Genomic DNA, 22,880 nt, shown 5'->3' on the forward strand with positions numbered 1-22,880 from the left:
GTGCTTCTATGGACCGTATCCTAGAACTGGAACTCCCAGGTAAAAACGCTGTGCACAATTTAACTTTTGATAGGTATTGACGAATCGCATTTGTAAATAAGGCACCAGTTGGCACTCTCACCCATCTCCAGTGATGACCTTTTCCTCATGTTCTCACCATGACTGGATTTTAACCTTTTAAATTTTGGCTCAAGACACAAGAGTGTTATCGTATTCTTTCACTATTTCAATTTTTAAATTATGTGTGTATTTCAAGCTTACTTAAAAAAATGTAAAAAATACAAAATTGGTACATAATGTGAAAAAGAAATATTTTTCCCTATAATCCAAGTCCTCAGAGGTAACCAGTGTTGGTTACATTTGGTAAGTTTGGTATGAGCTTACAAGAACTACAAGAAGTTTTGTCTCTTCAAATACTTTTCTGTAAACATGTAACCTTATTTATTTGTTTGTTTGTTTGTTTATAGTATACATTTATAGTACATATTAAATTAGAAGTTATGTAATTATATACTATGCAATTATAAATTATAATTTAAATTAATTAGTTTAATATGTAAAGTAGTCAAACTAAATAAAACTATATGGTTTAATTAATTAATTTTATATATAGTTTAAATTGAATGGGTTCATACTATTTTCTGTCTCTTTCCCCCTCGTCCATATTTCTTGGATATCCTTCCACATCCATATGTATAAAGTTATACATTATGGTTTCTTGGTGTTCATGTTATGGATGTTCCATAATATATTGAACTATTCCCCTACTGGTTGTTTCCAACCTGTCACTATTATGAACAAGGTTGCAGTGGACATCTTATTAATAGATTTGAATACTTGTCCATTTCCACAGAGTGGATCATCCAAGGTGGATTCCCACTGAAAATGCTGCCAGGTGCTGCTAAACTGCCTTCTGAAAATGTTCCACCATTTTATACTCTTGCCAAAAAATACAAGAGTGTCCTTGTCCTCACACCTCTTCCAACACTAAACGTTAACAATCTTCTTATTTTTGAAAATCCTGTCATGTTGTTGTTTTAACAAGCATTTCTTTAGTTGCTAATGAGGTTGGGTATCTTTATTTATGTTTATTACCCATTTAACCTTCATTTTCATATCCTTGGAATATTTTTCTATTGACCGATTGTCTTTTTCTGATTGATTTGTTGGAGATCTTTGTATACTTTTTTTCTTTTGTTTTCTAAGTTTATTTATTGTTGAGAGAGACAGAGACAGTGTGAGTTGGGGAGGGGCAGAGAGAGGGAGAGAGAGAGTCCCAAGCAGGCTCCACACTGTCAGCACAGAGCCCAATACGGGGCTTGAACCCACGAACTGTGAGATCACTACCTGAGCCGACATTAAGAGTCAGAGACTTAACCAAATAAGCCACCCAGGTGCCCCGGAGATCTTTCTATATTAAGAGAGATCATCATTTTTCAGTTTAAGCCTTTTTAAACTCTGGTTTCTGAGCAGCCTTTTGATAAGGTGAGACAGGAAATCCCAAAATATCCCCTTTCCAAACAGCACTCTCCATCTTTCTACACTTGTGACCCTGGGGAAATTGCAGTGGAACAGCAGGTTAGATATAGTATATGGAAGACAGAGAGTCCAGGACATGCAGTGAGGCCCTTTCCCAGACCTTCCTCTGATTCCATGTAGAATGAAGACAGGTGTCCCAAAGCCTCAGGATTCCTGTCTCTTTGGGACACTGGAGGGAGTATCCAAGTTGCTTGCCCTTTTCCCAGGCAGCATCTTGGTGGTGAGGTGAGAAAATGTAGGCCCTGAGAAGGAGGGGAATTTGTTCCTGCCTGTCCTGAGCTTAGTAGAGAAACTGTGACTCAGAGATACGACTCCAGGGGCCAAAGGTCCTTCCAACCTCAAATAGAAGGGCTTTCATTTTCCTTTGGATTTTTTTTATTTACAGTATTATAACATGTCCAAAATGGAAGCTTGATTAGAGGTTTTGATGGCTTAATTTGGGCCATTAACCGAAACTGATGTAATTCTTTCTTCCCAGGGCTTGTAACTGAGAAGGTGCAAGCCAAGTGAGCCTCTGTAAAGGTGGAGACGATTGCATAAAAGCCTTTTTATGGTTCTCGTCTCAGCTTTTCTGGAGCCAGGCTTGGCACAGGAGGAAGGCTGGCACAGGAGGGGCCGGGGAGGAAGTCACAGCAAACTTCCCTGTGTCCCTGGGACTGATGTCGCTGTTACCTCCTCTAGACTACAACACTGGGTTCACACCCACCTCACTTTTTCTTCTTGTAGGTTAGATATGTGACAAGATACATAATTTCTGTTGTAGTGAGATCCTCCTTCACTTAAACTTGAATCTATCTTCAAGGTAGATAGATACCCTTGCTTTCCTACAGATTAAACAGATTTAACAATAGAGGGGTGCCTGGAAGGCTCAGTTGGTTAAGCGTCCAACTCTGTTTTGGCTCGGGTCATCATCACACAGTTCATGAGTTGGAGCCTCACATGGGGCTTGTGCTGACAGTGTGGAGCCTGCTTGAGATTCTCTCTCTCTCCCTCTCTCTTTGCCCCTCCCCCTCTCACTCTGTCTGTCTCTCTCTCAAAACTAAATAAATAAACTTTAAAAAATGCATAAGAAAAAGAACAATAGAAAGGTACGGACCCTCTTCAGATCTTGATTCAAATAACCTGTAAAACAAAAACGTGTAAGACAAAAGGGGAAATTTGAATATCTGATAATAGTGAAGACTTACTAATTTGCATAGGTGCGATTATGAGACAGTGGTTTAAAAAAAAAAAAAAAGATGGGAATGCAAGCTGGTGCAGCCGCTCTGGAACACAGTATGAAGTTTCCTCAGAAAACTAAAAATAGAACTACCCTAAGACCCAGCAATTGCACTACTGGGTATATAACCAAGGGATACAGGTGTGCTGTTTCAAAGGGACACATGCACCCCGATATTCACAGCAGCACTATTAACAATAGCCAAAGTATGGAAAAAGCCCAAATTTCCATCGATGGATGAATGGATAAAGATGTGGTGTATATATATATATATATATATATATATATATATATATATATATACACACACAATGGAGTATTACTCGGCAATCAAAAAGAATGAAATCTTGCCATTTGTAACTACGTGGATGGAACTGGAGGGTATTATGCTAAGTGAAATTAGTCAGTCAGAGAAAGACAAATATTTTATGACTTCACTCACATGAGGACTTTAAGAGACAAAAGAGATGAACATAAGGGAAGGGAAACAAAAATAATATAAAAACAGAGAGGGGGACAAACATAAGAAACTCATAAATATGGAGAACAAACTGAGGGTTCCTGGAGGGGTTGTGGGAGGGGGGATGGGCTAAATGGGTAAGGGGCATTAAGGAATCTACTCTTGAAATCATTGTTGCACTATATGCTAACTTTGATGTAAATTTTTAAAAAATAAAATTAAAAAAAAGAATTCTAATCTTGAAAGGATGCTTACAGAAATATTAATGCAAGGAATAATACAGTGTCTCGTGTTGGCTTCAAGAAAATCTGAGGTAGAGGAGGGCTAGGAAGAAGAGTTGAAGCAGGTAGGGTTGTGAGCAGAGTTTTAGGGAAGGTGGTGGTGTAACTGCAGGTTCATCATACTCTTCTATTTTTGTAAAAATTGACATTTTCTACTGAGAGAGAGACCTAGAGAGAGAAAGAGATCTCCCTCTCTCATTTGCCTTTCTTTTCTTCTGTCCCAAGAGACGGCTTTTTAAACACTTCCCTCTCCTTCGCATCTCCCTTGCTCTTAAATTTTTTTTTTTAACGTTCATTTGTTATTGAGAAACAGAGAGACAGAGCCCGAGCAGAGGCGGGGCAGAGAGAAGAGTAGACACAGAATCTGAAGTAGGCTCTGAACTGTTAGCACAGAGCCAGATGTGGGCTCGAACTCACAAACCGCGAGATCATGACCTGAGCCGAAGTCTCAGCTCAACCAACTGAGCCACCCAGGCGCTCCAAGTCTCCCTTGCTCTTATTATCAGAGGCATGCCTCTGATAAAACCAAGCCATGCTTAGCACCTCAAGGGTAACCTCTGAGGCTGAGAAGGTGAGAAGAGGACATCCCATCCCACAGAAATAAACTGTTAGTGGTGATCTTTCCAGCATCCGTGACAGGCCAGAAGGCGGCTATTTCTGAGTGCACTGAGGGTGGGCTGGAAGCCCTCCAAGTGCCTCTCAGATCACCCCCAGCCCTGGCAGAGGGTTTTTTTCCTCTGAGCTCTGTTGTTATTCTGAGTGGCAGGCTTTGAACTCAGCATTGTTCAGAGATAGGGAGGTGCTGTGAAATTAGCGTGAGCAGCTGGTTGAATTTGTAAAACTCTGTTTCCTCTGATGTAAGATGAAGAAAAAGCTGTTTACCTGTCCAGTTTGCTGTGGGCAGTCCCTGAGCTAACTGCTAGTGTGCAGGGCCCGGCCTGGCACCAGCCACACCTGTTAACAGGTCCTCAGTAAATGCTACTCCCTCCTGCACAGGGCGTGTCGTTGGTCTGTTAAAACCAGGAGAAATGAGCAGGACGTGGCTCAGGAACTGCTTAGCTTCGAAAAACCTCCACCTGTCCAGCCAGTCCCACATGAGGCCTCCGCAGGCTGCTGCCTTGGGTGCCACAGGCACCTTGAGTTGTGTGTTGGGTGTGTTCGTTCTGTTCGCGCTGCTCGTTTGCACACAAACCTGCACATGTATAGACCAGACCACCCTGTCCAATCCCCGTTTACTCTCGGCCACCCACATTACCCCATGTCCTTCATTGCACTTTATTGGTAATGATGCTATTGCCTTGATTAGTTGCCATCTCCCTCCGCAAATCATCTCTATGATGGCAGAAACTGCCTTGTTTCCCACTCTGCCTACCAAACCTGGTGGAGGCCAAGACTGAATGAATGACCACGCACGCGTGTCTCTCCCAAAGGAAAGGGCAGGCAGGCAAAAAAATAAATAAAATAAATTAGTACCTTTATTTGGGGTTTTGATTACAAAAGTAATACATGCTTATTATTTTTTAAAATGTACAAGTGTCGGGGCGCCTGGGTGGCTCAGTTGGTTGAGAGTCCGACTTTGGCCCAGGTCATGATCTTGTGGTTTGTGAGTTCAAGCCCCGCGTCAGGCTCTGTGCTTGGAGCCTGGAGCCTGCTTCTGATTCTGTGTCTCCCTGTCTCTCTCCTCCTCCCCTGTTCATGCTGTCTCTCTCTCTCAAAAATAAACATTAAAAAAAATTTTTTTTAAATGTACAAGTGTCTGGGGGTGCCTGGGTGGCTCAGTTAAGCATCTGACTTCGGCTCAGGTCATGATCTCGTGGTTCATGAGTTCAAACCCCGCATCGGGCTCTGGGTTGACAGCTCAGAGCCTGGAGCCTGCTCTGGATTCTGTGTCTCCCTCTCTCTCTGCCCCTCCTCCGCCTACTCTTGTCTCTCTCTCTCTCTCTCTCTCTCTCAAAAATAAAAAAATAAGCATTAAAAAATAGATATATACAAGTGTCTGAAACAAAAGTAAAAAAATTATCCCCTTCCTTCCGTTGCCTCTCTCCAAAGGTAACCATGGTTACACATGGACGTAGTACCTTTCCTGTAGCAGGGGGCATCCCCCACTCCCTCCGCACCAGGAAGACCCCGCTGTTCAGTTCAGGAGACACCTGCTTCTTCTTTCCCCATTCCCAAGAAAGTGTCCCTGAGAGTCCCCAGAAACAAAACAGCACAGCTTTCCACATTCCTTCTGGAGCTTCTTCCTCCCCACCACCCACACCCCTCCCAAGCCAAACAGAGCCAAACAAAACACCAAATGGCCTGGAGTGATTAGAAAAACTGTGAGCTCCAGAACCCAGGAACCTGAGAGGGGTTCCTCCTCGGCACCTAACTTGGCCTTGGCCCCTCTGAGCCTCAGCTTCTTCCTAAGTCAAAGGAGGATGATTTACCTACAAATTTGGGGTGTGGCAAGGGTTAAGTGGGGGTGCTGCGGGCAAGGGCGAGTGTGACCAGGTAGTTCATTCAGTTTAGTTCTGCTTGATCTCTGATATCCTCCCCTCCACCCCCACCCCCCCACCAGCCGGACTGGGATTGCTTCCCCATTGCTTTTGTTTTGCGAGAGATGAAGAACAACACTTTTTTTCCTCTCTCTCTTTTTTTAAAATTTTTTCAAATGTTTATTTACATTTTGAGAGAGACAGAGCATGAGTGGGGGAGGGGCACAGAGAGAGGGAGACACAGAATCCGAAGCAGGCTCCAGGCTCCGAGCTGTCAGCACAGCTGTCGAAGCTCAAATCCATGAACTGAGAGATCATGACCTGAGCTGAAGTCAGACTCTTAACAGACTGAGCCCCCCAGGCGTCCCTCTTTTTGTCTCTTTTTTTTTTTAAACGTTAAATTATTCTTGGAGACTCTGACGTCATCTCCTCTCCTTTCCTTTCTCTGGGTTTAATCTTTCTTTCCTCACTTCGTCATCTTGCCAAAGAGTGGTCTGTTTAAAGAGGCCCAAAGACGTCTGGCAGAGACTGGAAGGAAAGGGGGGAACCAGCAGAGGGGCTCCATACCCCCTACACCACAAGAATCTGCTTTCTGTCTGCAGATGATGGAGCAAAGCCAAAGTTCAGGCAGCGGTTACATAACCGCCTTGCTGTTCAGCTGCTGGCCTGATAACCTACCTCCTCTAATATTTACTGTGCTTTTTTGGAGCTTGAACCAGCAGGAAGGAACATGGGCCGCACCCACCCTCCTTTGGGGTGGGGGTGCCCAGTGTCAGGCATATGGCCTCCTGGGATTAGCAGACCTGGGCTGGGGTCTCACCCTCCCTGGGACTGCCCAGGGCAGGAAGCTCGAGGCCCTCCTCATATGCCTTCATATCAATCTGGGAGTCAGCCAGCTCCAGTTGGACTCTGGTTGGCTATGGAAGGGCAGATCAGAGAGAGGAGAGAATGCATAAGTTCCTGAGAAGCAACATTAGGGATGCCTGAGCCACAGTGAGGCTGAGTGGGGTGGCCCATCATGGAAGCAAAGACGCCATGGGCCATGGACCCTTCTACGACCAGCCTGAGCCCTCTCCCTGGGCTGCTTCCACCTGTAGCCCTGATTTGAACGAATTTTCCCAACCACCTTGCAGGCTGTGGAGGAAGCAGTAGGTAGGGGCTAGGGGTGCCATTCAGGAGCCACAGAGAACACCAGGTCAGGGTTCAGAGCATGAAAGAACCTACAGTCTGTGACAGAACGGTGCTTTGCGGTTCTTGTCTAGAATAAGCAAAATCACAGTTTCTTTGGGGGTGATGATTCAAGAACCTTTTTTTTTTAATGTTTACTTATTTACTTTGAGAGCACATACGCAAAAGGGGGAGGTGCAGAGAGAGAGAGGGAGACAGAGGATCTGAGGTGGGCTCAGCACTGAGAGCAGAGGGCCCAACGCGGGGCTCGGTCCCACGAACTGCAAGATCGTGACCTGAGCCGAAGTCAGACGCTTAACCGACTGAGCCCCCCAGGTGCCCCAGAACTTTTGACAAGGGGGTGAGGATGGGCTTTCTTTCTCTTTCAGATCTTGGTTGTAAGGCTACTTCAAGCCCCAAAGCAGGAAAGTAGAGGAGGTATGAGATGGGGTCCTAGGAGGAGGAGGAGGAGGCCAGAGGCGCAGGCTGGAGGCAGGGTGAGGAGAGACAGCCAGCAGATGGGGAGGCCAGCCCAGGCGAAGAAGCAGCCCCCTGGGCCACCCCCTGGGGGACAGCTGCACCCACAGGGCTGACTGCAGCACATGCCTGGCTGATGGCGTGATGGTGAGGACCCAGATGTAGGAAAGAGCCAGGGGAGTTGAGTGATAGTGAGGAGAAGGGGGTAAGGGCAGCCACAGAGCATCTCCCTCTGGGTGCTCCCTTACCCACAGGAACCAGGAGGACAGATGCCCGTCATCTGTCATACTGCAGCCCAGCTTTGTTCTTCCTTTCACTCCGGTTTGGAAACACCATGGATCTTTCCACCGGCAGTCTCGAGACCAAACTTCGTCCCTTTCACTATCCAATAAAAACTTCACCCCATAGCTTTCATCCAAGATGAAAGTGGCTTCTATAGACGCCGAGTCAGCAGGTTCCTAGAAGAAGCAAATGTTACCCCTGTCAGGCAGCCAGGTTTCAGGAAAGAGGGCCCCTTGACTTCACGATGAAAAACAAGTGGGGTGGGTTCCCTTGCCCAGCCCTTTGAACCTGGGCCTCTCTGGATTGGGGCAGCCCCAGAGAAAGTTAACAGATCAGGCCTCAACCTTGCCTTGGTTCTTCAGCAAGCACCTGTCATTTGCTTGGCAGCTGTGTGGCATGTCCCTGGGACCCTGTACTAGCAGGCTAGGCAGCCCTGGTGGCATTGAATCCTCCAGCTGGGGGACTCCTTCCTTCCTGGATGAATGGAACCCTGAGAGTCTTCTGACTTGTCACAGGCCAGTTAGGGACAGTGACATCATGCTGGACTGCTCTGGGGCCCTGCTACCCACCTAGGGAGCTGTATGAGGTACCCAGCCCAGAGATGGGGGGGGCACTACACTTCCACCTGCCGGGATTTATGAGGGTAATGAGCGTGATAATGAGTGCTGCCAATTTTCCTTCCACTTCAAAGCTCAACAGGAATACACAAGTCAGGAGAAAGTGAAACCTGGACATGGGTCCTAGTTAACCCCGGTTCCTGTCAGGGCGGCCATGGCAGGAGGACAGGGTGGGCAGTTTGGGGGTGGGTAGGACTGTGCCTTTTGGAGCCTGGACGTCTGGAATCAGAGGGCAATCTTAGGAGAGAGCTGACCCTGGCTGTGAATAGGAGCAGATGGGCCCACAGCCCTGCGTGGAAACAGACCCAAGTACAGAGGTAAGCACTGACACAGGAACATGTGCACTCATACACTCGCGCAAACACACACTCACGCGCACAGACACATATGCATAGGCCCACACAAGCAACACTCCGGCAGGCACAAGCTCACTTAAGTACACACAGACATGCACAAGTCCAGACACACAGGAACACTCACACAGGCACGTATGCACACACAAAGACACACACACACACACACACACACACACACACAGGCATACAGGACTGTGCACATACACAGACCCACAAAGTATTCCCAGGCACCCACAAGAGATACACACACAGGCACAGTGCATATCTGCAAATGCACAGGCTCCTAGCACACGCGCACGCGCACACACAGATACACACACACCCTGCAACTCAAACAGCAGCCTCCCAGGCCATTTGAGAACGTCCTGGCCAGCTGCCCTTGGTGGTTCACCCTGGGCTGTAGCCGGGGCCCTCCCCCTGCCCCGCCCCGCCCCCCAATTGGTTGTATAAATTCCTTCCCTTTGCCCCTTCCCGGGCACAGCGTGCCTCGGACACCAGCCCGGCCTCTGTTTCTGCTCCCTCCTGACAGGCCAGTCAGGATCAAAGCATACCAGCAAGCAGCATGGGTAAGGAGGGGGCTTTCTGACAACCAAGTGCCGCCCACCCTGCCACTGGAAGTGGCAGAAAAGTTAGGTCGGGAGAGCTGAGTGGGGGGGCAGGCGCTGGACTCTGCTCCACCGGCGCCACCCCACCCCCACCCCTGAATCTCCCAGCTCAGCCAAAGTTTCTAGAGGGTGCCAGAAGAGGAGGGTGGAGGGGCTGCGGAGATGGGTGGCCCTGGACCCCCACCTGGCTTCTCAGCTGCAGCCCGGGCGCCTTTCTGCAGCTGGGAATATCTGGTGGGGCGGGAATACAGTGGCAGAACCTTTTGTCCCCAGCCTATCACCATAGGTGAATGACAGTCCTGATTTCAGCCCTGGGCCAGCTTCTTACTCCAGGAAGTAGGGAGCCCAGGCCTTTGGGGACAGATGGCTCTCTAGCCACCCGGAACCTGATCACTCTGGGATGGAAAGCGGAGCCCACACTCTGCCGCTGGGCGCCTATTCCAGTGCCTCCCACCCCTCAACCCACCCCCCAGTCCCCAAGCCCTCCTGTTCCTCACTCTCAGGCTCCTAGAAGCTCCAGTGAGCTACCCTGTGTTCATCCTAAACCCACAGATGTTCAGAGATCTTGCTAAAGATGCTTAAGACAGGGCATTGTTTCCCAGAAAGAACACTGATGCTCCTGGGGGCCTGGTGGGTGCATGGGCCTGACTGATTCTAAGAACTGCTGGGAGGTGGTGGGGGCAGGGACAGGAAGACAGCCTCACACCTCCCTCACACCTTTATTTCTCTCTCTCCGTTCAGCTTTGCGGGTTTTGTGTCTCTGTCTTGAGGTCTTGGGAGTTTTGAATCTCCTTCTGTTCTGTGTTGGGCAACCTCCCTCCCCTCTCCCTCCCCTCCTGTGCCAAGCCCTGGCACAAGTCCCCTTAATTCCTTTGGACTGGACCTCTCACCCTGCCACACCCACCCAGCCCTATGAGCAGCAACCACTGCCTGGGATTTCTGTCCCCAGCTTCTGGCACAGTCCTTTCCCATATTTATACAACACTTCTCCTTTAAAGTACTTCTGAATACATTGGCTTATTTGACCTTCATGGGCACCTAGAAAAGAAGGTAAGATATTATTACCCGCTTTTAGCCAAAGCAGGGGAGAGAACATGAGAGAACAGACATCAGACCTGGAGCTTGAAACCAGGTTTCCGCACTCAACAATGCTGTTGCTGCCACCTGGGCCTCCTAAGTCACTTGGCTGCCATGAGTAGGGGACCTGGCTTCCCGGCTGAGGCCCGACTGAGGGCCTCCAGGTACCATGGAGGCTCAACTCTGGCTACTCCTGCCTCCCTACTTGTGGCCCCCCAGCTGTCAGGGCAGTGGCCAGACCGGCCATGGGCTGCAGCAAGGAGGCAACGCCCCATCCTGTGATCTCCACTCCGGGATTTCTTTCCTCCTACAGCTTCCTTTGTGCTAGTCCTCCCTCTGCCTCCTGGTCAGGCTCCAAACCCTGATGCCTGACACCTGGTCCTGGCAGCCCTCCTTCTCAGAGACTGATGTTGGTCCTGTAGATCCATGTGGCTTCTCTTGCCAGACTTCAGGGACAAGGAGGGCCACACCCTATAGCTCTGGTAGGTGGGCCTCTGAGCCCTCCAGAGCAGGACCAAACACCTAGCGTTACAGATGCAGGAAGTGGGTGACACCCGGGGGTAGAAACTAGTCTCTGCACATCCAGGTGGTAACAGCTCTGTGGCCCCAAACCAGCCTCCGATCCTTACCAGACCTTCGGAGAAGTAACCCAGGCTTTGGACAGCAGCCTGGGTTAGGACCCAGAGGGGAGAAAGGCAGGAAGTGTCCCAGACCCTGGCAGAGACAGCTTTCTGGGAAGGGAGGTGAACAGGCACCACCCTCACTTGCTGAGGAACAGCCAGGCTTTGATGGGCTCCTGTCAGGCAAGCACGAGCTGCATACTTCACTCACTGCACCTTCTTGTTTCCTTCTAATAAAAGCCAGTCATGGTATTCTTATTACTTTCTTTTTACAGATGGTGTGGATGTTGAGGCTGGGGAGGTTAAGTAACTCGCCCCAAAGCTCCCATGGCTTGGAGCAAGTCCCAGTGAGCAGCCGGGACTGGGACGCAAGTCAATGTCATAGCCATTGTACCACACAGCCTCTCCTGCCCCTCTCCTGGGTCCTGCTTGAGTGTCTGTCCACCTTCAGGTCATACCTGTGAAGGCTCTTCCTGCCACATGCACACATGCATCAGGGCTCTGAGGGCCGGGGAGGATGGTGGTGGTGACAGGGCCGGAGTCGGGACAGGACCTGGGCTAGCACGTGGTGGGATATGTGTTGCCACAGGTAGGGAAGGAGCCTTGACCCTGCAGGGAGTGACGGAGCCAACCTGCCTCATTGTTTTCACAGCTACAAAGTGTGAGAAGTGTGGACCGGGCTACCCTACCCCTCTGGAGGCCATGAAAGGTAAGTGTGCAGCATCTGCCAGCCTGTGCCCCCAGAAGGGAATTGTGCAAAGCCATCATCCTCTACTGATCCCACTGCCGGTGAGGGCAGGAGACCTGAGGCCTCAGCCTCGGGCATGCCCAGCTCCGTGCCCATCATTCCTCTCTACCCTGCCATCCCCACTAACTGCTTTCTACTCTTTAGGACCCAGGGAAGAGATTATCTACCTGCCCTGTATTTACCGAAACACAGGCATTGAGGCCCCGGATTATTTGGCCACCGTGGACGTTGACCCCAAGTCTCCCCACTATTGCCAGGTGAGGTGCAGCTTGGGCACTGGAGTACCCTGAGTCCCCTCTCTAGCCCTGGCCCCGGCAATGCCCTTCCCCAGCTGCATCCTTCTTCACCCTCCTTGGGTACGGTTGTACAGTCTGTTCACTGCACAAGGGCACCCCCAAGGTACAGGACAACGATGAACACCAGCCTGTGCTGTGCTGCCCAGCCCAAGTGGGTCCAGGGATCCCAGTGGCATGGTCTGGGTGAGCACCACCCCTTGCCCCCTCTCCCATCCTAGGTCATCCACCGGCTGCCCATGCCCAACCTGAAGGATGAACTGCATCACTCAGGATGGAACACCTGCAGCAGCTGCTTCGGGGACAGCACCAAGTCCCGCACCAAACTGATGCTGCCCTGTCTCATGTCCTCCCGCATCTATGTGGTGGATGTGGGCTCCGAGCCCCGTGCCCCGAAGCTACACAAGGCATGTTCCCTGCCTTTGTTGCTCAAGGACCTAATGGACATGCCACTCTGGGCACCCTCCAGGCCACAGGCCACCCCCCAGCCAGCTGCCTTCAGCTCTTGCACAGTGTCAGGGCTCAGCAGCAGGGGGCGGGGGCGGGACTTCAGAGGAGGGTTACCAAGGCCTGCGGGTGGTCACCATATAGAATCATGGGGGTGGGCACTAGAGGGGTTGGGAGGAGCTTTTTGTTTTGACTCTGAGAGAGGGAAGGAGCCCTTTTTTCCCCCAGCCAATTATGAGCCAAGGACTTCCCTCAGGCAGGAGCCTCTAACCACCCCTCCCAACACATGGTTGAGTGCCATCTTTGTGCCTTGATGCTGGTGATGGCCCAGCAGGGGAGGAGCTTCTGGTCTCAAGGGTCGTAGTGCCTTCAAGACAGACGATGGGAGAGAAGTCAGTGTTTTCCGCCTGCGGAGTTAATCTCTCAGACTCTCCCTTGCTGCTCTGCAGAAGCTACCAGACTGAATCTCTGCCATATTCCCCCTGGGAAAATTGTGTTCATGTCTTGAAGGAAAAAATATGATGGTGTCAGCAGATAGGAGTGGGGGGATGGGGGAGTCACAGGTGGGTCCCCCCAGCCCTATAACATTCTGATGCCATTCCTTACCCATATCCAGGTCATTGAGGCTGAAGACATCCATGCCAAGTGTGACCTGGGCTACGTCCATACCAGCCACTGCCTGGCTAGTGGGGAGGTGATGGTCAGCTCCCTGGGAGACCCCAAAGGCAATGGCAAAGGTACCTGTTGGTACTGTAGGCACATCTGTGGGGAGAACAGCTCCCGAGCTGAGGCAGAGGGATTGAATGACCTTCCAGGGAGAACCAGAGGGCTGGGTCTTACCCAAAATTTAAACTATAGTCAAGGAACTTTAGTCGTTTCAATGATTTCTATAAAGATGAAACTTGAATGACAAATTCACTTAGAAATTTCAGTCAGAACAGTGCACTATGTTCTGGGGGACTATGACATGACCCCGGAAAACACAGACATTTAATATCAGCCTTTACGAATTCATGGGCAAGTCTCACAGTCCGTGGGGTCCTTAATCTTCACATCGGCACTCTCATTTATGGTGCTGTCTTAGCTAATACTTACACAATGTCTCCTGTGCGCCAGGTACAACCTATGAGGTAGGTGTGCCTAGCATCTCTGTTTTCCAGATGAGAAAGCCAGGGCACAGGCTGGGTAAATAACTTAACCAAAGTCATACAGCTAATAAGCTGTAGAGGCAGAACTCAAACCCAGCAGAGTGGTTCCAGAATCTATGACCTAATCACCACACTGAGCTGTTTCTCTCTGAACCTTACCTATTCCATTTGAGGGCTTGGAGTGGGACACCAGTTCCTTCTCAGAGGTAGGAGGAATGTGACCCTCCTAGGTTTAATACCACTGAGGAGTTGACATCTAGTTGTATTTGCAAAGGACTATCAAGGCGTCATAACACACTAAGCAAGGGAGGACATGTTAGGCATTCACAGTGAATAACGAGTATATGCAATTTGTCTGCTCTAAAAAAATACAACTTAGTGAGCAGAATGGAGCCTAGCCTCTGGAAGGGAGTCCACACTGAGAGAGAGGCTGGGCAAGAGAGCCACAGCCTTCTGAGTCCCAGACTCTCGGCTCAAGGGGACAGAAATGTCCCCTGTGGTCTAGGACCGGGATGAAGTTGATGGGAGGTAGGGGCACCAGAATGAGTCCCCTCCCACCTGGTCCCCTGGATGGAACCCTTTGGGCACCTGAATTGAAGGACCTAGCAAATCCAGGGGGAGGAAGGGGCACCATGAAATGGACTTGCAGCCCCTTGGACATGCCTGGGGGCAAGGGCTGGATAAGGCTGGCATCTCCACTGTTGCTACCTGCCACTTTACTTCCTTCACTGTTCAGGGGGTTTCGTGCTGCTGGATGGAGAGACATTCGAGGTGAAGGGAACATGGGAACGGCCTGGGGGCGCTGCACCCATGGGCTATGACTTCTGGTACCAGCCTCGACACAATGTCATGATCAGCAGTGAATGGGCGGCTCCCAATGTCTTTCGAGATGGCTTCAACCCCGCTGATGTAGAGGCAGGTGAGACTTGTCCCCCATAGGCCAGTAGGAGCCTGGGCACACACACCCCTACTTTCTGCTTGAAAACCCCTCTTCAGGTCTCCTACTTCTCTCCTGTGAACCCGACTCTTGGGGTGATTGATGGTATAGGACTCGATGAGTACTCCAGCTTGCTCAAGCATCCTTCTTATCCCTCCAACCAGTTTTTCAACCTTATGCCCTGGGTTGTGCCCCAGCCTTCACTCATGCTGCCCTGCCCTGATCCTGAGCCCATCCTCTGGCCCCATCCCTTCCTCAGGGCTGTATGGAAGCCATTTACATGTGTGGGACTGGCAGCGCCATGAGATCGTGCAGACCCTGCCCCTGCAGGACGGGCTCATCCCCCTGGAGGTCCGCTTCCTGCACAACCCAGACGCGGCCCAGGGCTTCGTGGGCTGTGCCCTCAGCTCCACCATCCAGCGCTTCTACAAGAATCAGGTGCCTCGTGTCCTCTGGCCCTGTCCTCCCAGCCATCCGTAGCCATGAGGCACCCCTCTCTCTAGGGCTGACCCAAGCCCCTCTGCCTGACTCCGCTAGCCCTATTTCTCCAGGAACAAAAACCAAGGCCACTTGTCCTATCTCTCTTCTCCCCTGAATCCTAAATTCCTACTCATTCATTCAAAAACCGTCTGTGGGCTTCTATGTTAGGCACTGTGCTAAGTGCTAGGAATGTAGTGGTGAAGGAGACATCATCCCTACCTTAAGGGTCTTGCACAGGAGTTAGACCCAAGTGGCAAGAGGGCCCTCCATCTGCTGTCTCACTGCAGACAGCAGGCGCTGGGGAGACCCAGATGCAACCCCAAGTCCCCAATCTAACAGGCTCACCTCTCTGCCTAACCCCACCGTCCACCTCCTGACGCAGGGAGGTACTTGGTCAGTGGAGAAGGTCATCCAGGTGCCCCCCAAGAAAGTGAAGGGCTGGATGCTGCCTGAAATGCCCGGTGAGTGTCCAGGGGACGTTGGGAGTCAGAAGGCTGATTCCTGGCCCCGGGGAACAAAAGTCCTTACAGCCTCTGAATGGCACCCCTGCCCCAGGCCTGATCACCGACATCCTGCTGTCTCTGGATGACCGCTTCCTCTACTTCAGCAACTGGCTGCATGGGGACCTGCGGCAGTATGACATCTCTGACCCTCAGAGGCCCCGCCTCACGGGACAGGTAGGGTGCTAACACGATGGGGGAGAGAGAAGGGGGAGGAAGAAGAAGGCTGGGGATGAGGTGGACGGTAGGAAGTGGCTGGGGGATGATCAAGGAGGTTCAGGAATAGCAAAAATGCAGACTGAGGGGTGGCACAGGCCAGGACTGTGGGCAGTCGTGGCCACAAGTGAGGGAGTGTGGGCATGCTGACTGAGGCACCCTGCTCTTCCTGCGATGTCCTCACCTCCCACCACCGTCCTCCTTTCTGTTCCATATCCCCCCACCCAGCTCTTCCTTGGGGGCAGCATTGTTAAGGGAGGGCCCGTGCAAGTGCTGGAGGACCAGGAGCTAAAATCCCAGCCAGAGCCCCTGGTGGTCAAGGTGAGGATCTACCCCTAACGTCCACCCCTCACCTGCACACCCCCACCCTCCACTCCAGCTCATGGGTACCCTCATATCCATGCTGGAGAAGTATGGGGTGGGGGCATGCTCCATGATCCCTCTCCCAGGACCCGCGTGTTATCACGGGCCCTGACCCCTGATTTTCCCAAGGGGAAACGGGTACCCGGAGGCCCTCAGATGATCCAGCTGAGCCTAGACGGAAAACGTCTGTACGTCACCACATCTCTGTACAGTGCCTGGGACAAGCAGTTTTACCCTGATCTCATCAGGTGAGAAGCAGACAGCCCTGGGCTCCCCTCCCCAAGTCCTCCTTTCCCAGAAGAGTCTGGTTTCCTGAAGACTCCTTGGGCACCCCACCCGCCTCCGCCATACAGGCCCTGCTCCTTTCTTAGGACCCACCCCTGCATCACAAACTCTTGGGGGAAAGGGATGGCCACCCTTGACCTCTTTCTTACCCCCTCCCTCTTTCCACCAGGGAAGGCTCTGTGATGCTGCAGATCGATGTAGACACAGTAAAGGGAGGCCTGAAGTTGAACCCCAACTTCCTGGTGGACTTTGGGAAGGAGCCCCTAGGCCCGGCCTTGGCCCATGAGCTCCGCTACCCCGGGGGTGACTGCAGCTCTGACATTTGGGTCTGAAGTCCACCCCAGGTAGCCCCATCCCACATCTGAGCCCTCACTTCCTCAGACACCTGGCTTCACGCTGCTCCCTCTCGGCCCCCAAGCCTTGGCAGGTAGTCCCACCAAAGCCAAACAGAGGCTATTGGGACGTATTGAGTGGTGTCTTCATTTACTGACCACCTGTTGCATGTTGCTCACTGGCTGTTTTTACACAAACTCTTGGAAATTGCTTTACCAAGAAATAAACTACTGAACCTATTTCTTAGATCACCTTGTCTTTGGGGGCACAGTCTGTGACCCCGCTTCTGCCGATCCTTTGTATCTTGTATGGGAAAGTCCTGACGAGGACTCCGGGGGACTGACTAGTTCACACCAGGGATTACAACATGATACTGAAGGTGCCCAAATCTCACTTCTATGGCCAGACAGAATGTGAAGACTTTGGAGGTGGTTGTCACAAGGAGACCTGAGGGGACAGAGTGTCTACTGGTGTTCCTAAACTTCACTATTTTTTTCAATCCATCCTCCACAGCCTGGAAGCTTTTAGGCCCCCTCTCCAGGATGGGGCCTCCTGCACTTAACCTCAGCATGAACATATGTCACATTACATTGAAACTACCTGCTTATTCCCAGCACCTGGCTTGTGCCTTAGCACAAAGAATGCTTTACTGAACAAATGAAAGTAAGGAGGCATGTGTGATGCGTGACTTATGGGGGCCTTGGGATCTAGTGTGTCTTACTAGACGTTTCTCTCCTAAGTTTCTCCCCTGTCCTTTTCAATGACCAAACTGCTTCAGAAAGAAAAAGGATCATATCGTTCTACATCATATTTAAATATTTCTAAAGGTCTTGGGCACCTGGGTGACTCAGTCAGTTAAGCGTCTGACTCTTGAGTTCAGCTCAGGTCATGATCTCATAGTTTGTGAGTTTGAGGCCCACGTCGGGCTCTGTGCTGACTGCGGAGCCTGCTTGGGATTTTCTCTCTCCCTCTCTCTCTCTCTGCTCTTCCCCTGCTCTCTCTCTCTCAAAATAAATAAATAAACATTAAGAAAATTTCTAATACTTCTAAAGGCTTAAAATTCCATTCAACAAAATGAGCCTCAAACACTTACCATGCCAGAATCTATGAAGACTACAGGGGTTATATCTAAAGGACATGGGACACATCTGACCAAAGACTTGTATCTAGAACACAAAGCTCTCAAAATTCAACAGTTAAAAAAAACCCCAAATTCCAGTTTGAAAATGGACAAAAGACGTGAACAGACATTTCACCAAAGAGGATATAAAGATGGCAAGAAAGCACATGAAAAGATAATCAACATTACCAGACATCAGGGAAATACAAATTAAAGCCATGTGATATCACTACACACCTATCATGATGGCTAAAATAGAAAATAGTGACAATACAAAAATGTTGGCCAGGATGGGGAAAAACTGAATCATTCAGACATTGCTGGTGGAAGTGTAAAACTGTACAGCTACTCTGGAAAATACTTTGTCAATTCCTTATAAAGATCAAACATGGGGCACCTGGGTGGCACGGAACCTGCTTGGGATTCTCTCTCCCTCTCTCTCTGACCCTCCCCAGTTGGCACTGTCTCTCTTTTTCTGTCTCAAAAAACAAATAAATAAACTTAAAAAAGGGCGCCTGGGTGGTTCAGTCGGTTGAGCAGCCGACTTTGGCTCAGGTCATGATCTTCCAGTCTGTGAGTTCAAGCCCTGCGTCGGGCTCTGTGCTGACAGCTCAGAGCCTGGAGCCTGCTTTGGATCCTGTGTCTCCCTCTCTCTCTGCCCCTCCCCCACTCATGCTCTGTCTCTCTCTCTCTGTCAAAGATAAATAAACATTTAAAAAAGAAATAATAAATAAATCAATAAACTTAAAAAAAAAAAAAGACCAAACATGAGTGGGGGGAGCTAAGATGGGGGTATAGTAGGAAGACCCTAGGCTTGCTTCATTCCTTGAACACGGCTACATAACTGTCAAATCATTCTGAATAACCAAGAAATCGACCTGAAGACTGAGAGAACAAACTGTACAACTAGAGGGAGAGAAAAGGCGACGTTGAGGAAGAAGGAAGCAAAGTCACCGTAAAAGACAAAATAATTCTCAGTCTGAAGCAAAACAACAACAACAACAACAACAACAAAATTGAACTTTTGGGCATATATCCCAGAAAACTGAAAATGTATGTTCACACAAAAATCTGCACACAGTTGTTCATAGCAGCTTTACTCGTGACAGCCAAAAACTGGAAACCATCCAAATGTCTTTCAGTGGATTAATGGTTAAACTGCTATATCCATGCCATGGACTATAATACTCAGCAATAAAAAAGGAATGAACTATTAGTACACGCAACAGTCTGGATGGATCTCAAGAGAATTATACTGAGTAAAAAAAAAAAAAAAAACAATCTCAAAAGGTTATAGATATTATGATTCAATTTATATAACATTCATGAAATAACAAAAGTATAGAACTGGAGAAAAGATTAGTGGTTTCCAGGGGTTAGGGATGGGACTGGGTGTGTGTCGGGGGGGGGATGGCTATCAAAGAGTAGCACAGAGGATTCTTTTAGTGATGGAACTGTTGTGTATCTGGACTGTTGTGATGGTTACACAAATCTACAATGTGATAAAATCTCAGAGAACTAAATATGCATATACGTACATACGAGTGAGTGTATGTAAAACTGGTGAAACCTGAGGAAATTTGGTGAGTTGTATCAATGTCAGTCAGTTTCCTGGTTATGATATGGCACTATGGTTATGCAAAGTGCCTCATCAGGGAAACTGGGTGAAGAAAGGGTACATGAGATCTCTCTCTCTCTCTCTCTCTCTACCTGTATTATTTCTTGCAATTATAAGTGAATCTACAATTATCTCAAAAGAAAAAATAACACAGAAGTCAACATGAAGGAGCTTCCACTGGCCAAAGATGGGACAATTAGAGTTTCAAAGAGAACAATAATTGAAATAGATTGAAATACACTATGTTAAAATCCAGAAGTTCATGAAAACACACATAGGAAAACTCTAATTGGTCATGTTTGAAAGATACTAGAAAACCATCTTGTTATTCTGAAAACTGGAGAACAAAGAGAAAGAATCAAGTATTTATCTTGCTTTTCCTCAGGAATCCACCTTAGGACAACCAAATAGTTGATGAGGAAAAGATCTTTAAGGAATTTCAGCTAGTACATTAAAAAGGAATGATAGAATTTGGATAACACCAATTTGTAACTTCTAGTGACAAATGAGCCTAACCAGTGGTCACCAGTAGCTGCTAAAACCATTAAGTGAAACACCAAAATGAAATTTTATAATGGATAGAGCTGACCGGCAAAACCAGAACTCACTAATCAATCTGCACCACAAAAAGAGTAATGACCAGGCATTATGTGCTACTTATGAAGTATTCTTGCCAAAACATCAAAATGAATCTGAACAAGTCTCTAGATCTCACAGTCGATTTACAGGAAATATAGGAGACAGAAGAACAAGTTTCAAAAGCTTAAAAACATTACAAAGATGCAATTGTAAAAATGAAGAATGTGGGAAATTCTACAAAGCAAATGACTTGTTTCCTCAATGAATAAGTTGAAAGAGGGAGGGTATAGTTTAGAAAGATTTAAGAAACACATCAACCAAAACTAAATGCAACGTTTGGATCTTGTTGATACTGATTTGAACATAACAGGAAATACATTTTTGAGAAAATTAGAGAAATTTGGACACTGGCTGTTCAATGATAATAACTTATGTTTAATTTTTTTAGGCATGATAATGGCATTGGGACTATGTTTAAAAAAAGTCCTTATTTTTTTAGTTATACTGAAGTATTTACATGAATACTAAGTTACTTACAGATGTACTGATATAATGAGCACCTCTATTAAAATGACCAGGAGCAGGTACGTTGGAGAGTGGAGGAGGTACAGATAAAACAAGATTGACCAGATGTTGTTAATAATTCTTTTTTAAAATTGTTTTCTAACATTTATTTATTTTTGAGAGAGAGCACAAGTGGGAGAGAGGCAGAGAGAGAGGGAGACACGGAATCCAAAGCAGACTCCAGGCTCACACAGGGCTCAAGCTCACAAACCATGAGATCATGACCTGAGCCAAAGTCGAATGCTTAACCAACTGAGCCACCCAAGCACCCCTCTTGTTAAAATTCTTAAAGTAGGGTGATAGGTATAGGTATGCAGGGGATTATATACTTCCTTCTTTTGTATGTTTGAAAATTTTTCATAATAAAAACTTTTTAAAAATTCACCTGTATCCTGATCCTAGATCTGTACTTCTGATCCTATATCACTAAAACAGAAACTCCAAAAAGAAGATTGTACTTCCTGTCACAGATGACCCAGTCACCAGCAGTATATGACCCAAATCTTCCCTAATCCCTGCTGTACCCATCCTGACAGGACCTTTCTCTGTTGTACTCACAAAGATACCACCCCATGCCCCTACACCAGACTAAGGGAGCAAGAATGCCAAAACTGAGCTTAGCATGTCTTGAGTCCAATGTATCATCTAGGGGCTCCTGCTAGCACCATGGTCAGCTCCACAAGTTGGTTTATGATACCATCTGGAAAGTTCTAGAGAGTTTGCTGAGCTCAAGGATATGCCCAGAAAAGCTGTAGTCCCAGGCCACCATGTCAAAGAGTATGACAGAGTTCTGGAAGGTGTCCACTCATCATTGGTCCCTTTAGACGGATTAGACCTCCTACCCATTGTAATTTGGGTAAGTCTTTCAGGACAACCTCAGGTAATTGAATTTATCTTAGTGAGGATCACCCTCCTTCTTGCATCTTCCAAAGTTGATTGCCTGGCTGCATGTTCTAAATATCTGCTCCTGGCCATTCTCTGGCACCCTACTGGGAGTCTCTTTCCTGACTTACTGATTTTTGAGGTCTAGCAAACTCTCTGCTCTAAACACTACCTGACTTAGAGAAATATGTACAACATTATGTTAAGTAAACAAATTAAGTTGCAGAGTTATATATATAAGAGAATAGTATAACCCCATTAAAAGTTTTTTAATGTTTATTTATTTTTGAGAGAGAGAGAGAGAGAGAGAGAGCAGGGGCAGGGCAGGGGCAGAGAGAGAGGGAGACAAAGAACTCGAAGTGGGCTCCAGTCTCCATGCTGTCAGCACAGAGTCCGACGTGGGGCTCAAACTCATGAACTGTGAGATCACAACCTGAGCTGAAGCTGGATGCTTAACCGACTGAGCCACCCAGGCGTCCCTATATACCCCATTTTTAGGAAAAAAATTGAACAAAAACCTTGGGTTGGGTGGACCTGGGTTTGTAAGAACATGAAATGGGTATGGAGCATACTTACCAGAATGTGTTGTCCTAGAGGGATGAGGGTTATGTACGAAATTCCTAAGCTGTTTCTAGAACTAAGCAGGAAATATAAAGGCATAGTGCTCCAGTCATCTATCGCTGGGTAACAAACCACCCCAACAAGTAATGACTTAAAGCAATGGCAACACTACTTTTTCTCACAAATTTGCAATTTGGACAGGTCTCTATGGGGACTCCATTCAGTGTCAGCTGGAGCAGCTTAAAGACTAGAGGCTAGAATCATCCAGTGGCTCACTCACTCCATGTCCAATGATTGATGCTGGCTGTCACCCAGGACATTGGCTGGGATTATGAGCTACACATGGCCTTTCCATGTGGCTGCTTGGCTTCCTCACAACATGGTGGCTGGGTCCCAAGGGTGAGTGTCCCAAGAGACAGCAAAGAGGAAACTGTACCAGCTATTCTAACCTAGACTTGGAGGTCACACAGCATCACTTTCACTGCATTCCATTCACTGAGATAGTCACAAAGGCCTTCCCAGATTCAGGGAGACAGGAAATAGATTCCATCTCTTGATGGGGAAGTGGCAAGGTCCTGGAATAGTCTGTGAAACCAGCAATACTGTTGTGGCCGCATTTGGAAAATACA

General features: G+C 48.4%; 1 protein-coding gene and 1 long non-coding RNA gene across 6 annotated transcripts in view; one reads left to right on the forward strand and one right to left on the reverse strand.

Moving 5' to 3' along the window:
- Positions 1–17,166, forward strand: SELENBP1 (selenium binding protein 1). 3 transcript variants are annotated; one of them, XM_019432822.2, is made up of 12 exons: positions 1–39; positions 11,830–11,886; positions 12,070–12,182; positions 12,440–12,625; positions 13,282–13,402; positions 14,550–14,732; positions 15,010–15,188; positions 15,613–15,691; positions 15,786–15,907; positions 16,175–16,267; positions 16,439–16,557; positions 16,764–17,166. In XM_019432822.2, exons 1-12 carry the CDS (start codon positions 9–11, stop codon positions 16,924–16,926), a joined length of 1,446 nt encoding a protein of 481 aa, XP_019288367.1. In that variant the 5' UTR covers positions 1–8; the 3' UTR covers positions 16,927–17,166. The 3 variants fall into 3 exon arrangements, with proteins under 3 accessions (XP_019288367.1, XP_019288368.1, XP_019288366.1); XM_019432823.2 differs by lacking the exon at positions 1–39 and adding an exon at positions 9,332–9,441; XM_019432821.2 differs by lacking the exon at positions 1–39 and adding an exon at positions 11,441–11,745.
- The window catches only part of LOC109257008 (uncharacterized), a 23,156-nt gene continuing 7,057 nt past the window's right edge, over positions 6,782–22,880 (reverse strand). For 2 of the 3 annotated variants that reach the window (XR_008417267.1, XR_008417264.1), the window contains one exon: positions 6,786–8,078. This is a non-coding gene — a long non-coding RNA (uncharacterized LOC109257008). Of the gene's footprint in view, positions 8,079–10,404; positions 10,519–22,880 lie in introns of all 3 variants that reach the window. The other variant, XR_008417266.1, reaches the window with a different exon arrangement.

Source organism: Panthera pardus, unplaced genomic scaffold (genome assembly GCF_024362965.1).
Source record: "Panthera pardus isolate Hobbes unplaced genomic scaffold, ASM2436296v1 HiC_scaffold_11, whole genome shotgun sequence".
Taxonomy (NCBI): Eukaryota; Metazoa; Chordata; class Mammalia; order Carnivora; family Felidae; genus Panthera; species Panthera pardus.

Bases quoted from the DNA above. Each gene is read 5' to 3' on its own strand.
- SELENBP1 (XM_019432821.2), top strand. From the start codon at position 11,658: ATGCACACATGCATCAGGGCTCTGAGGGCCGGGGAGGATGGTGGTGGT. The intron at 11,887-12,069 runs GTAAGTGTGCAG...TCTACTCTTTAG, and splicing joins CCCTCTGGAGGCCATGAAAG to GACCCAGGGAAGAGATTATC. The intron at 12,183-12,439 runs GTGAGGTGCAGC...CTCCCATCCTAG, and splicing joins AGTCTCCCCACTATTGCCAG to GTCATCCACCGGCTGCCCAT.